The sequence below is a fragment of the Nerophis ophidion genome, linkage group LG22 (assembly GCF_033978795.1).
Source record: "Nerophis ophidion isolate RoL-2023_Sa linkage group LG22, RoL_Noph_v1.0, whole genome shotgun sequence".
Lineage (NCBI taxonomy): Eukaryota > Metazoa > Chordata > Actinopteri > Syngnathiformes > Syngnathidae > Nerophis > Nerophis ophidion.
The window spans coordinates 19786678-19803592 of NC_084632.1; the positions used below are offsets into that span (position 1 = coordinate 19786678).

The 16915-nt window shown below is 40.0% G+C and overlaps 1 protein-coding gene across 1 annotated transcript in view; it reads right to left on the bottom strand.

Annotated features, from left to right (window-relative positions):
- Positions 1-16915, bottom strand: part of si:ch73-40i7.2 (FYN-binding protein 1) — a 71510-nt gene that overhangs the window by 13604 nt on the left and 40991 nt on the right. The window contains exons 2-9 of the mRNA XM_061883450.1: positions 12142-12679; positions 8435-8546; positions 7859-7914; positions 6481-6518; positions 6296-6327; positions 1457-1568; positions 1228-1387; positions 1009-1138 (exon numbers count right to left, since the gene is read on the bottom strand). Coding sequence (XP_061739434.1) covers positions 1009-1138; positions 1228-1387; positions 1457-1568; positions 6296-6327; positions 6481-6518; positions 7859-7914; positions 8435-8546; positions 12142-12679 — 1178 coding nt within the window. The remainder of the gene's footprint in view (positions 1-1008; positions 1139-1227; positions 1388-1456; positions 1569-6295; positions 6328-6480; positions 6519-7858; positions 7915-8434; positions 8547-12141; positions 12680-16915) is intronic.

The window sequence follows — 16915 nt, forward strand, 5'->3', positions numbered from 1 at the left end:
ATACGTTTTCATAACATGGTTACTACTGCCTACTTTGTCTTGTTATATTCTTATTTTACTGTTATATTTTTATTCCCAATGTTGCTTTTTAGTTTTTATTCTTATTGTAATATTTCTCTATTTTGTTTCCATTTAAACCCCCATTATTTACTTTTTACTTTTATTTAAATTGATCTCAACTCTGTACACTGCTGCTGGAATTTTAATTTTCCTGAAGGAACTCTCCTGAAGGAATCAATAAAGTACTATCTATCTAATACTGGGCTGTCACCAGTGCTGCGTTGCCGCAGCCTTGTGCTTCTCTGGCCGTTCATGAATGAGTATATCCGTTCGGTCACTGTGTTCAATGGAGAAGTCTGATCTACAAAATTTGCAGGCAGCATACTGTTTCCTCTTTGAGCTGTCCTGGATGAACTGAAATTATTTATTCCAATCATTTTGGAACTCGCAAGTGTATTTCTTCTTACTCGTCGTTGCCGAGTGTCTTCTTCTGCTTCGTCTTCTTCTTCTTCTGTTCCGATTACCGCGCTTGACTTCGAGGTGTGACCGTTATTATTGTCTGGCCGGAAACGGCGCCCAGTGAAGGATGGTGTAGCAATATAGTTGTCCGCGTGGAAATCAGGAGAAATTTGTGAGAATGGTGGCTCCGAGATTTTCGGGAGGGGCACTGAAATTCAGGATTATCCCGGTAAAATCGGGAGTGTTGGCAAGTATGTTGGTTGACATGGAAAATTGCAACTTTAGCTCGAGCCAGTCTGTCTGCTCTGAGGGCTTGACTGCTGGTTTCTCTGCTAGGTGCTTGAGAGTCTGCAACCGGACGTGAGGTCTCGTGCAACAAAAGTATTGGAATACGGCACAGTTGGATTTGACGTGTATTGGTACCCGGTAGTACCGACAGACTGTGGTTGGTACCTATAAAAGTACTAAATTTGGTACCCATCCCTATTTGTATGAGTTATGAGAGCGTTGTTAAGAGTTGATATGCTGCAGGATGAAGATGACACATACCTATTACTGGGCTCCATATGTAACTTCTCAGGTGGATCTGGAGGAAGCGGAGGCAAAATCGGCGATTGGATCGATATAGATTTCCCTGCCTCATAGTCGATATCCACACATGTGCTGCTGATGTACCCGTCTGTAGAAGGCGATACAGACATAGGATGCACGTTCATCAATGTAACAAATACACTCTAATATCTACACTTGCTTTAACTGAAAACCCACAGTTTCCATCCGGAGAGCGAGCCAACCACTTCCCCTCTGGGTTGTCCTTCACTCGGAGGATCTCCACTCGCTCGCCTTGGTGCACCTTGAGGTCACGTTTTCCACCCCCGTACCAGTCGTGACGAGCTATGGCAGTGTGCAGGATCTCCTCGTCTTGCAACTAGAGAGGATGGAAGCGGCAGGACATGCCGACCATTGGACAGACTGTACTGTATTGTCGTAATCTTACCTGAAAATTGGTCCTTAACTCATTTATTTGCATTTTGTTCTTCAGGTCTTGATGCCCCTTTTCTTGTCTTTCATTGTTCTTGTGAGCATCCCAGTTCACCCCCACTTGGTCCCTGCAAGATAACACCTGTGTTGATCATTGGAAGCAGTGCAAAAAGAACATCATTGATACTTTGATAATACTTTATAATAATTTGCATGTGTTAAAGTAAAATCGTCATAGTAAGTGGCGATTTTGAGGGGATCTTTTTTATTTAGTCAGTTTCCTTGTTTATTAAAGGGGACCTTTTTTATTTTCTGACTTATAAATGTCGTTACAATGTTGAAAACTTGTGTTAAACAATGGCAAAGCACCAAATCATAAGCTTCATGCATTTGCACGTGAGCTCTCTTGCAGTTACGGGTGTATCTGAACGCCGTGTTGTGAAGTCTTTGCAATTGGCCTTTTGTGATGTCACAGATTGACGGATGTACTAATGTGGACATCTAGTATCTGCTGTCAGCCCGCCACTGTTATTTCTTATCGTTTCATGCCCTGCCGTCTGCTCTAATGCTAATAAAATAAAAAACCCTCTGTGTTTATTTGTTTGCAAAATTTTACACGGGACTGTTCTGTCCACATGGACCAGTAAGAATGAGTTTGGTTTAGCCGTTAAGGCTTTCCGGAAAAGATGCCACAAGAAAATGTAGGATGAAATATTACTGCTTCATTTTATGTGGCCCACCAGGCTTCACATCAGTTTATGAGTATCTTGAAGGTAGAAAAGCGCTATACAAGTACAACCCATTTACCATTTACCATTTATGAGGCCGACCACATCATTGTGGCCTCCACTTAATTTCATGAGGTCTGTCACTTCATTTCACGTGGTCTGCCACTTCATTTCACGTGGTCTGCCACTTCATTTCACGTGGTCTGCTACTTCATTTTATGTAGTCTGCCACTTCATTTCATGCGATCTGCCACTTCATTTCATGTGGTCTGCCAATTCATTTTATGTGGTCAGTCACATTATTTTTTGTGGCCATCCACATAATTTCATGTGGTCTGCCACGTTATTTAAAGTGGTCTGCCACATCCTTTATGTGGCCCACCACATTATTATTACATGTCTGCCACATTATTGTATGTGGACCGCTGCGTCATTTATTGTTTACCGCCACGCCATTTAAATTGGCCTACCATGTCATGTGTGACCTGCGAATGGCTTTAAATAACAAGGCAGTTTCTAAATATGAAGTTTTAAAATTTTGACGGAAAAATTTACTGCATCCAATTGCACATGTTCTGCGCTGTAATATCTGATCATGCAACAAGATGCTCCAATTTTTTTTTTAAATCAGGTCATCCATCAGTATGTAATTAGGCTATTATAGGTTTATATTCATATACAGTTGTGATCAAAATTATTCAACCCCCACACAATGTTGGTGTTTTAGCAAGTGGGACATTTTTTCCGTATTTTGTTTATACTCATATCAAATAAAGATGCATTAAATAGACAAATGCAACTTGAATTACAACATTATATTTTGTAACATACCAAACAGTGTCATTTCTCTTAATATCTCATTGACAAAATTATTCAACCTCTTGAAGATCATAACTCTTAAGAACAGAATTTGAATAAGGTATTTTCAATCAGGTGTTGAAAACACCTGTAGATGTGATTAGAACCATAACGAGCAACAATTAAACTGATAGAAAAAGACAATGACGCTCAGCTTCTTGTAGATGGCCAATGGTGCATTTGCAACATGGTGAAGTCCAGGGAGTGGTCAAAGAAGTCAAAAGAGGAGGTATTTTCTCTTCATAAGAAAGGATATGTTGACAAGACTTGGTTGACAAGACTTTGCAGCATCGCGTGGACATCGGGGGCGGTACCTCTGGATTGTCAGACCGGGGTGGATGTTCCTCTCTTTAAGAAGGGGGACCGGAGGGTGTGTTCCAACTATCGTGGGATCGCACTCCTCAGCCTTCTCAGTAAGGTTTATTCAGGTGTACTGGAGAGGAGGCTACGTCGGATAGTCGAACATCGGATTCAGGAGGAACAGTGTGGTTTTCGTCCTGGTCGTGGAACTGTGGACCAGCTCTATACTCTCGGCAGGGTTCTTGAGGGTGCATGGGAGTTTGCCCAACCAGTCTACATGTGTTTTGTGGACTTGGAGAAGGCATTCGACCGTGTCCCTCGGGAAGTCCTGTGGGGAGTGCTCAGAGAGTATGGGGTATCGGACTGTCTTATTGTGGCGGTCCGTTCCCTGTACGATCAGTGCCAGAGCTTGGTCCGCATCGCCGGCACTAAGTCGAACACATTTCCAGTGAGGGTTGGACTCCGCCAAGGCTGTCCTTTGTCACCGATTCTGTTCATAACTTTTATGGACAGAATTTCTAGGCGCAGTCAAGGCGTTGAGGGGTTCCGGTTTGGTAACCGCAGGATTAGGTCTCTGCTTTTTGCAGATGATGTGGTCCTGATGGCTTCATCTGACCGGGATCTTCAGCTCTAGCTGGATCGGTTCGCAGCCGAGTGTGAAGCGACCGGAATGAGAATCAGCACCTCCAAGTCCGAGTCCATGGTTCTCGCCCGGAAAAGGGTGGAGTGCCATCTCCGGGTTGGGGAGGAGACCCTGCCCCAAGTGGAGGAGTTCAAGTACCTAGGAGTCTTGTTCACGAGTGAGGGAAGAGTGGATCGTGAGATCGACAGGCGGATCGGTGCGGCGTCTTCAGTAATGCGGACGTTGTACCGATCCGTTGTGGTGAAGAAGGAGCTGAGCCGGAAGGCAAAGCTCTCAATTTACCGGTCGATCTACGTTCCCATCCTCACCTATGGTCATGAGCTTTGGGTCATGACCTAAAGGATAAGATCACGGGTACAAGCGGCCGAAATGAGTTTCCTCCGCCGTGTGGCGGGGCTCTCCCTTAGAGATAGGGTGAGAAGCTCAGCCATCCGGGAGGGACTCAAAGTAAAGCCGCTGCTCCTTCACATCGAGAGGAGCCAGATGAGGTGGTTTGGGCATCTGGTCAGGATGCCACCCGAACGCCTCCCTAGGGAGGTGTTTAGGGCACGTCCAACCGGTAGGAGGCCACGGGGAAGACCCAGGACACGTTGGGAAGACTATGTCTCCCGGCTGGCCTGGGAACGCCTCGGGATCCCCCGGGAAGAGCTGGACGAAGTGGCTGGGGAGAGGGAAGTCTGGGTTTCCCTGCTTAGGCTGTTGCCCCCGCGACCCGACCTCGGATAAGCGGAAGATGATGGATGGATGGATGGAAGAAAGGATATGGATATAAGAAAATAGCAAAGACATTACACATTCCAAGAGACACAGTTGGGAGCATAATTCGCAAGTTTAAAGCTAAAGGTACAGTGGAAACACTACCTGGGCGTGGTAGAAATAGGATGATGTCCGGTATTTGAAGCGTACCGTGGTGAAAAACCACCGGGTAACAGCTGAGGAACTACAACAGGACATTGCAGAGGGGGGAACGCAGGTTTTGTTCCAGACAATAAGGCGCGCACTACGAGATGAAGGCCTCCATGCCAGAACTCCCAGGCGCACCCCACTTCTGACTACCAGGCACAAGATAAATAGACTCCAGTATGCCAAAAATCATCTGGACAAACCCCAAAGGTTTGGGGAAACTGTTCTATGGAGTGATGAGACAAAACTGGAACTCTTTGGGCCTATGAATCAACGTTATGTCTGGAGGAGAAAAAATGAAGCTTACAAAGAGAAGAACACCTTTCCTGCTGTTAAGCATGGTGGGGGGTCAATCATGCTCTGGGGCTGTTTCTTAGCCTCAGGTACTGGGAATCTCCAGCGCGTTCAAGGCATTATGAATTCTATTTCCTAGCAGGATATATTAGCTGCAAATGTCATGAAGTCAGTGACGAAGCTGAGGCTTGGGAGACGGACCTTCCAACAGGACAACGATCCCAAGCATACCTCCAAATCAACATCAGAGTGGTTGCAGAAGTAGGGCTGGAAGACTCTGGAGTGGCCTTCACAGTCGCCAGACCTAAATCCTATAGAAAACCTGTGGTGGGACTTGAAGAAGGCAGTTGCAGCACGCAAGCCCAAGAATATGAATGAACTAGAGGCCTTTACCCAAGAGGAATGGGCTAAAATACCTGTAGATCGTTGCAAGAAGCTTGTGTCCGGTTATGTATCACGTTTGAAGGATGTAATTACTGCCAAAGGGTGTTCTACTAAGTACTAAAGATGCATTTAACTAGGGGGTTGAATAATTTTGTCAATGAGATATTAAGAAAAATGTCCTTTTTTGGTATTTTGTAAAATACAGTGTTACAATTTAAGTTGCTTTTGTCTATTTGACACATCTTTATTTGATATGATTATAAACAAAATACGGAATAAATGTCCAACTTGCTAAAACACCAAAATTGTGTGGGGGTTGAATAATTTTGATCACAACTGTACGCAGTATTCGCTATTACACGCAGCCCTGTGAGGGCAGCCATAACTGTGATATGGCCGTCAAGAAAAGCAAGTTGGACACCCCTGATCTAGACCACAGGGAAGGAAGTGTTTTAAATGTAGATTAAATTACATTTTCCAGGGCTCCCCTGCAGGGTCCATTGTCGTCTAAGTTATTATTCATTTGATATATATATTTTTTTCTTTTTCTTTTTTTTCCTAAGGAAGAAAATACAAAAAAAATACTACAAAATTAAATATAAAAAATAATAAATTTTGTATCCGTAGATTTTTCAAATAGTTATTTAAAAAAATACGATATGAAAGTATTTGTTATTTTTAGTTTAAATGAAATAGTACAAAACAAACAAAAAGTCTAAAATTTGTATGAAACGTGTCAACTTACTCATCAATATCCTCATACACGTCGCTCTCATCCTGCAAGACAGATCATTTGCCAAATGAACCCAAATGAAACACTGTTGCAGTCGCATTGACTCCAATTGATTGTTCATAAATGAATGAACGTTTATTTTTGTAAAAACATTTAGCACAGACTAGAACTACTGCGCTGAATTTGTTTGCCCTTACGCCTTCCATTGTCTGTGAACTGCTGTTGCTCCAGGACTCTGTGACAGCCAATCAACACAAACATATGTAAATATATGCTACCATATCCTTAATAGTGATTATAAAGTAAACAAAGTGGTTTACAGACATAAGCCCTCACATTTCAGCAATCATTGTATTCTTTATTCTTAAGATGTACAACACTGTAGACCAGGGGTCCCCAAACCTTTTGACTCGGGGGCCGCATTGGTTTAAAAAAAAAAAATTGCACGGGACGGGGCTGTATGTGTGTGTGTATATATATATATATATATATATATATATATATATATATGTATATATATATATATATATATATATATACATATACACACACATATATATATATATACATATACACACTTGCCTGACACTGCACGATGATGTCACATTATCGATGGGAAAATGCATTTTTAGACAATATGATTTGCCTCAGCGGGTAGGAACAAACGGTAGAAAATAGACTAGAAAGGACAAATTAAAAAAACAACTCTTGAGACTTCCCGTGGGCCGGATTTGAGACGCTGGCTGGCCGTATTCGGCCTGTGGGCCGTAGTTTGGGAACACCTAATTCAAACATTGCCGCTGCCAGGTATTTTTTTCAAAACTTTTATTGTAATATTTTCAGAATGTGTTTGTTTTATTTGTGGCCAAAGTAAGACAAAGAAAAACATCTGAAGTTGTCTTTATTTTTTAGTTTTAATGCCATGATTTTAACAGCGTGTGCACAGATTCCCTCCATGTGGCCCCTGAGCTCAAATGAGTTGGACACCCCTGATGTACAGTATTACAGTACATGTAACAGCTGCAGCCAAAAAAGGGCAGCATAAAATAGAGAGTAGATCCAGCAGAAAATATACATTATAAACAAAGAGAGGTTGCTAACATAGAAGCAGCCGGACAAATTAAAAAAAAAAATAACTTGAGACTTCCCGCGGGCCTGATTCCGGACGCTGGCGGGCCGTATTCAGCCCGCGGGCCGTATTTTGTGGACCCCTGCGGTAAACATTAGACTTGCACTGCCTATACTTCAGAGTAGTCAATGTACAGCATGCTGTAGATTGAAAATAAGTCGACATTTTGGTAGTCACTTTTCCCCACAATTAAAGTATGGCTGTCGTATTGACTCATTTTCTCTGTACAGTAAGTCTATAGAGCTATACAAGTTCTACAAAGACTACTCCAAAGTACATAAATGTTTTTAATTTCTATAATATTGCTCTTTGAGATGATGAAGTAATACAAATGCTTCCTGGAATGTGAGGAGTGTCCATTAGATAGTTTCATCTTGAAGGAACTCAACTGTCATATTTCACAGTAGTACTTATCCATGAACCACTTTTATTGCAACTATTGTTACCTTTCTCCTCCAAGCTTGCAATGTCATCATAAGTGTCCTGGTTGCTATGGATGTCCCTGACATGGAAAACATTACAAATCAAACATCCAGTACAGTGATTCTCAAACTGTGGTATGTGTACAGTATGTATGCAGGCTCAATAAAGTGCTACGCCAAAGAATCACTTGATTAAATACAGTGTTTTGTTGTCCTATATTTTTCAAACACAGTGCTACTGTTCAAACTGTATGTAATGTTAGAATGGCCCAATTAAATATACTTGTTGAATAAAACCTCTGTATTGTTTTTAGTGAATACTAAGGCCTACTACGCTACTGTATTTTAATGATTGTCATCATGGTGGCACTTGGAGAGCCGAGTGTTTTCTGTGCTTGAAATTGGTGAAATAGGTTTGAGAACCATTTTTCTAAAATCACACAATGGGACTGTGAAATGTTTTTATTGTTATTTATAATAACTGGAAATACTCTACAGGAGTAATATATAGATACATCAATTCTGGACCAAATCATTATACATGCTTAAATGTATATATTGGTACAGTGAGCAAAACAGGATTTTAACGTAAATACTCACAGAGCGATGAACTGGTTCTGCAACATTCTGGGTTTTATGGACTGTGGAGAAGGATATGATCGACTGGGAATCGCAGGTAAGGATATTTCTCTGGCTCCTGAGTCTGGGGAACCTGACAATGAAAATGAGGCGTCACTTAAACAACAATGATGAAACTGAAGAAAAAAAAAAGGAGGCAAAAAAAAGTTGTTTGTCTATATGTGAATGACCGGTGACTAGTCCAGGATGTACTCCACTGTATGAAAGGATTTTCACAGGATATACAGTGGGGAAAACAAGTATTTAGTCAGCCACCGATTGTGCAAGTTCTCCCACTTAAAATGATGACAGAGGTCTGTAATTTTCATCATAGGTACACTTCAACTGTGAGAGACACAATGTGAAAAAAAAAATCCAGGAATTCACATTGTAGGAATTTTAAATAATTTATTTGTAAATTATGGGGGAAAATAAGTATTTGGTCAACCATTCAAAGCTCTCACTGATGGAAGGAGGTTTTGGCTCAAAATCTCACGATACATGGCCCCATTCATTCTTTCCTGAATACGGATCAATCGTCCTGTCCCCTTAGCAGAAAAACAGTCCCAAAGCATGATGTTTCCACCCCCATGCTTCACAGTAGGTATGGTGTTCTTGGGATGCAACTCAGTATTCTTCTTCCTCCAAACAGGACGAGTTGAGTTTATACCAAAATGGATACATGGATGATACAGCAGAGGATTGGGAGAATGTCATGTGGTCAGTTGAAACCGAAATAAAACTTTTTGGTTTTATATATATATATATATATATATATATATATATATATATATATATATATTATATATGTCATGAAAAAGGGAGGGTTTTTTGGGTTGGTGCACTAATTTTAAATGTATCTTGTGTTTTTATGTTGATTTAATAAAAAAATAAAAAAGATAAAACAATGATTTTGCGCCCCGGTACCAATCGAGCCCGGTGGTTGGGGACCACTGCTCCAGGTGTTGCTGCGGGCTTTTTTGCTCTGATGTTTACAAGCAGGTCCTTGTTATCAAACAGCTTTTAAATAACCGGTTCTTTTGACACGAGCCGTCTCTTTCGGCTCCAAAATGACTTCTCAGATTTTTGTTGTTGCTTGAATTGATTTATTAATAAAATATGAGCAAAATACAAGTCTACTGTAAAAAATATGATTACATCAAATGTTACTTTTTTTGTTGGCTTGTTTGGAAACATTTGGAACAAAAAACAAACGATAAATAACAAACCAATGAAAAGGTCCAATGCATTGTTTGTATGAGGTGTAAGTTTCCGACAACAAAAATCTCCCCTTTGTCGCTCTTAATTAGTTCTGGATATGACTAGGGAAAAGTGATATCCACAAAACATTTTCATAGCTAGAGTATAAACATTTTACTACCTTCTAAATACATTATTCAACATTACAACAGTCCCGTAGACGTGAAATAATACCCTTTAGTCAACTTTACACCCTTTTAATCCAAAATAGTATTGGTGCTTTTGACATTCAGAAACATAAACTGCCTCAGCTTTTGTTACCTGCTGCTCAATTTTCTTCACTTTTCCATAGTCTTTAATTATGTAGCAAGGCCCAACCTCTCTCGTACTCACGACTGCAACGTGTAACTTCTCTGTACACGAGTTAAGTGAATTATATTTATACAGCGCTTTTTCTCTAGTGACTCAAAGCGCTTTACATAGTGAAACCCAATATTTAATTTTTACATTTAAACCAGTGTGGGTGGCACTGGGAGCAGGTGGGTAAAGTGTTTTGCCCAAGGACACAACGGCAGGGACTATGATGGTGGAAGCGGGAATCGAACCTGCAACCATCAAGTTGCTGACACGGCCGCTCTACCAACCGAGCTATACCGAAAAGCTACACCGAGCTATAATGAAAAGTTTTTACTGCATGTATGCGTTATTAACTGTTCCCGCACGATACACAAGTCGTCGTCTTTTTTTTTTTGTAGAAAAATGTAGATATGTTTGGGTTTTTTTGTAGGCGGAGAAAATTAATTACATTAGGAGGGGTGGGCCATGGGAAATTGCAAACTTAAATAAATACATGGAGGGAGGTGTGGGGACCCCTAGAGGTAGTTGTAGGGTGTCCACAGCTAAATGCCAGATAGTTAACAGTAATGGATCCTTAATGGGTCCATTAGGTACACTCTCACTTACATTAACATTGATATTATATGTGGGCCCATGGATATAAATGCCATTAAATGGGGGTCATATATATACAGTTGTGGTCAAAAGTTTACATACATTTGTAAAGAACATAGTCATGGCTGTCTTGAGTTTCCAATAATTTCTACAACTCTTATTTTTTTGTGATAGAGTGATTGGAGCACATACTTGTTGGTCACAAAAAACATTCATGAAGTTTGGTTATTTTATGAATTTGTTATGGGTCTATTGAAAATGTGACCAAATCTGCTGGGTCAAAAATATACATACAGATAAGTTAATACTTGGTTACATGTCCCTTGGCAAGTTTCACTGCAATAAGGCACTTTTAGTAGCTATACCCAAGCTTCTGGTTGAATTTTTGACCACTCCTCTTGACAAAATTGGTGCAGCTCAGCTAAATGTGTTGGTTTTTAGACATGGATTTGCAGAGGTGGGTAGAGTAGCCAGAAATTGTACTCAAGTAAGAGTACAGTTACTATAGAGATTTATTACTCAAGTAAAAGTAAGGAGTAGTCACCCAAATATTAACTTGAGTAAAAGTAAAAAGTATGTTGTGAAAAAACTACTCAAGTACTGAGTAACTGATGAGTAACCTGATTACGGCAAAAAATAATGCAAAAAAACATAAAAATAGCAATGAACAAATTCAGAGCCAGGAATATCTCTTAAGCAACTAAAACAATATTATATATTATATAATAGTACATTAAAATAAAATGAAAAAAATGGCACATTGAGCCACAATAACTTAACAGCACCATAGCCTCAGTAGGCATTCATTGATTTGATTGATTGATTAAAACATGTATTAGTAGATATATATATATATATATATATATATATATATATGACTCAAAGCGCTTTACATAGTGAAACCCAATATCTAAGTTACATTTAAACCAGTGTAAGGGGCACTGGGAGCAGGTGGGTAAAGTGTCTTGCCCAAGGACACAACATCAGTAACTAGAATGGCGGAAGCGGGAATCGAACCTGGAACCCTCAAGTTGTTGGCACAGCCACTCTACCAACCGAGCTATGCCGCCCCAATCTTTCTTACCACTGTATAAAAGTCTACTTTTTGTTAGGCCGCAGGTATATATTTAAGTTACAGTAGTGAAGTGAATTATATTTATATAGCACTTTTTTTCTAGTGACTCAAAGTGCTTTACATTGTGAAACCCAATATCTAAGTTACATTTGAACCAGTGTGGGTGGCACTGGGAGCAGGTGGGTAAAGTGTCTTGCCCAAGGACACAACGGGAGTGACTAGGATGGCGGAAGCGGGGATCGAATCTGGAACCCTCAAGTTGCTGGCACGGCCACTTTACCAACCAAGCTATACCGCCCCACAGTAAGTGATTTGTTTAAAAAAACAAAAAACAAAACCTTTAAAAAAAAAAAAGGGTAATTGTCAATACCTAACAGAACGAATAATTTATCTATTACACATTATTTGAACATTCACACACAAGCTACAGTATGTTTTCTCCATCTTGGAGAAACATCCTCACCTTCTCTCGTCGCCAAGGCAGGAAGTGGTTGAGCTCGCCGTGTGACGTTCTGGAAGCGCTCCAGATTAACATTAGGAGGCCGTTTGGGTTTCACTGGCCGTGGTCCTTCCGGGGGAAGAGGCCTCCTCAGTGGAAAGGTCTTGTCTGTGCTCCTCTGTGGCAGTGGTAGAGGTGCGGAGGTAGGAGCAGGAAAGGGGATTTTGGCCCCTGCGGCATTTCTTAGCATCATTTTCTCCAACAGGTGCCCCGTCTGCTTCACCTTACTATGGCTCGAGGACTGGACTGACGTTCTGATTCCTGGAATGGGAGGCGACAGCGGGGAAAAAGCAGGCTTGGAGCCCGCCATTGTTTCTTCTGTTTGGAACCTCACCGCGTCCAGCCCTGCCACGTTTGGTAGAGCTGTAGGAGGAGAACCACTTGGAAGGAGCAGATTCTTCTCTGGTCTGGACTGTGGGGGTCTTGGCAAGCTGCAGGTGGGCGAAGTCCTGGCCTTCTTGCTGAACCTGGCCCTCAGAGCCTTGACATCGACACGCTCCTCCTGATGACAACAAAGAGCGTTTGTTTCTCACACAGGAAGTTTGACTGAGTGTCAGCGCAGAACGACGCATGCCCACCTGCAACTTCTGGTGCACGTCAGTATGCACCAACGTTCCTCAGTTTTAAGTTGGGGTTTGCCTTCTGCAACACTACAAATGTTTATCGGCTTTTTTGTGGCCATGAAAAAGATTTTGTGTGGCCTGCCCGCGTCTGCCATTTAAGCTCAGAGTCGTCAGGAGTTATCAAGGAATTTGGCCTCTGAAGTGTTTTTTTGGATCCATTTTGAGTATCTGATAATATGATGGTTGAAACTTTGTTACCATCTTGTGGACAAAATGAGTATTTTAGGGCAACGGCCTTGAATTGGGATTTGAAGTAAATCCAGCACAGCATTTACTTATACCACCCAATCAAAACAACCTTCCCTAGTCATGGTGCAAAAAAAAAAGCAACTTACACAAAGAGTCTACATTTATGGTAACAAATAACACAACCTGCTCACTGAACTCTGTGGATATTATAAAAAATGTCCAGGCAACATAAAAAAACCCTCTAAATTACACACATTTTAATCCAATAAAATACATGATGGGAAAAAACTTAACACACTCTCTCCACACATATTCTTGTTTTTGGCACATTTTAGAAGCCTGATATTTTGATTCATCAAATTACTTTAAGGAGGTCAAAGAAGTAAACAAGGTGGAAGTCGAAGTCGAACGTTCACATACTCTTAATATCCAATTATATGAATTATGTATTCATTATAATCTATTTTTCAGTGAATGTATAGGATAGGCAAATTTAAACCTTGGATTCACCCTATTCTTTTTTCTTTCATTATTTTTCTTTTTGTGTGTGTATGTGTATGATTGTTAACATTTATAATCTGTGCTGTTAAATTGATCACATAAAACGGTTGATTATATGACTGAAATAAACTAACTCATTTCATATATCAATATAATATGTCACATTTATACATATAAACAGTATATATACATTTATATATCAATCAATCAATCAATCAATGTTTACTTATATAGCCCTAAATCACTAGTGTCTCAAAGGGCTGCACAAACCACCACGACATCCTCGGTAGGCCCACATAAGGGCAAGGAAAACTCACACCCAGTGGGACATCGGTGACAAAAATGACCCAGTGGGACGTCGGTGACAATGATGACTATGAGAACCTTGGAGAGGAGGAAAGCAATGGATGTCGAGCGGGTCTAACATGATACTGTGAAAGTTCAATCCACAATGGATCCAACACAGTCGCAAGAGTCCAATCAAAAGCGGATCCAACACAGCAGCGAGAGTCCCGTTCACAGCGGAGCCAGCAGGAAACCATCCCAAGCGGAGGCGGATCAGCAGCGCAGAGATGTCCCCAGCCGATACACAGGCAAGCAGTACATGGCCACCGGATCGGACCGGACCCCCTCCACAAGGGAGAGTGGGACATAGAAGAAAAAGAAAAGAAACGGCAGATCAACTGGTCTAAAAAGGGAGTCTATTTAAAGGCTAGAGTATACAAATGAGTTTTAAGGTGAGACTTAAATGCTTCTACTGAGGTGCAATCTCGAACTGTTACCGGGAGGGCATTCCAGAGTACTGGAGCCCGAACGGAAAACGCTCTATAGCCCGCAGACTTTTTTTGGGCTTTGGGAATCACTAATAAGCCGGAGTCCTTTGAACGCAGATTTCTTGCCGGGACATATGGTACAATACAATCGGCAAGATAGGCTCGAACTAGACCGTGTAGTATTTTATACGTAAGTAGTAAAACCTTAAAGTCACATCTTAAGTGCACAGGAAGCCAGTGCAGGTGAGCCAGTACAGGCGTAATGTGATCAAACTTTCTTGTTCTTGTCAAAAGTCTAGCAGCCGCATTTTGTACCAACTGTAATCTTTTAATGCTAGACATGGGGAGACCCGAAAATAATACGTTACAGTAATCGAGACGAGACGTAACGAACGCATGGATAATGATCTCAGCGTCTTTAGTGGACAGAATGGAGCGAATTTTAGCGATATTACGGAGATGAAAGAAGGCCGTTTTAGTAACGCTTTTATATATATATATATATATATATATATATATACATACACACACTTATATATATATATACATATATGTATATATGTGTATATATATATATATATATATATATACACACATATGTATATATACTGTATATCACACACTCACAAATATATAATATAAACTTATATATACACACGTATACATATGTACATATATACATACACACACATATATACACATATGTATATATGTGTGTGTGTGTGTGTATATATATATATAAATATATATACACATTTATATGTGTGTGTGTGTATATATATATATATATATACACACACATATATATATGTGTGTGTGTATATATATATACGTGTGTGTGTATATATATATATGTGTGTGTATATACACACATACATATTATATATATATAAACACATACACACACACAAGTCAGAAAGTTTGGACACTCCTGAATTTAGCCTATTAAAAACAATGCGCATCAAGTGACTTTAAACGTGGTCAGAGTAGGGTTGCACGACACAGACGATATAGGATATAAATGTAGCAAATTAGGCCGACAATGCAAGTTTTGATACTATCTGCATATTGTGACAATTATAAATGTTGATGACAAATTCTACCTGTGTCCCGCAAATTTGAAAGCGACAAGCGAACGATGTAGCGTCTTCGCTAGCATCCCTCCACTGTGGAGCAATGGTTAAACATGCCACAGTAGGATGGAATTTATACGGCTACATTCGTCACAGTTTACCTGACACATGAAACTTGACGAATTTGAGGCGTGCACAATCCACTTTAGCCGCCAGATGGCAGTAGAGTGTTGAATGTCTTCAATGAGTATTGTGGCAGTTCTAACTTTGAACACAGCATCAGTCACCATAGAGTGGCCCTTTCCATTATTTTCAGTACACTGCATTGCAAAATGATTAACACCCCACCTTCCTCTTGCCTGAGATCCACCCAGGAATGAGGCCAAATGAATCTCTTCCCTACTGTTCACTTCAGACAGTAGAAGGATACAAAAAAAGCAGAGCCAACCACCAAACTAGAGGACTTGAATGTAAACAAATGTGGGCGGATTCATACAACTAGACATTAACGATACAAAATATAATATCAGTTTATGGTCGATACTAAAGTGATTAGATATGTATTTTTCAGTATCACAAAATATATTTTGTTTATGTTGTTGTTTACAAACTGAGGAAATAAGTCCCTGTATGCAAGCTTACTTTCAGGGCAAAAACCCAAGGATTTAAATCAAAAAATGATGGTAGGAAATATTTATTACATATTTAATTGATATTGTTACACCGCCATACTGTGTTTTCATCTGATCATAAATATGATCAACAATGTTCATAATCAGTCAATAACTTTGACAATTTTACATCTCAGTATCAGCATTGGTATGACCGATATTGCCCTTCTAACTACTTGGTATTGGATCGATACCCACATTTGTAATATTGTCTAAAATAAATATGAAATATCCAAAGAACAGAAGAATAGGTGAAATAAGAAAAATAATGCTTATTGCATTTGAACAAACATGTACATAGAACCATGTTACAGCAGAAAGCAACCAAATATTACCAGTAAATTAGCAAGTAAAATAATAGTTCGAAAAAAAAAATAATACAACGGGAAATTACGTCTGTGTTGACCCTGCGATGAAGGAGCGACTTGTCCAGGGTGTAGACCGCCTTCCGCCCGAATGCAACCGAGATAGGCTCCAGCACCCCCCGCAACCCCGAAAGGGACAAGCGGTAAAAAATGGATGGATGGATGTTCCTACAGCCAAAGCCGCCAAATTAGGACCATTTGCAACCCGTTTTGAAATGGTTCTATTATCATTTACGTACCAAATAATGTATGGCTATAAATATATATATATATATATATATATATATATATATATCGCTTATATAACTTTTAGGCCATATTACTCATCCCTAATTCAGAGCCACTTATTTATGAATTATTGGAATGAACATTACCATAACATGCATAATATTGTCCTAAAACTACTTTTGCCAAAAACATTCCTTGGCATTCTATGTTACATATGTTTCTTTGGATAAAACTGTTCACAGATCTCATTAGAGATCACAAAAAGTCACCATGTAGTTTTAATACCATTTTTTGAGATAATGTTATATAATAAGC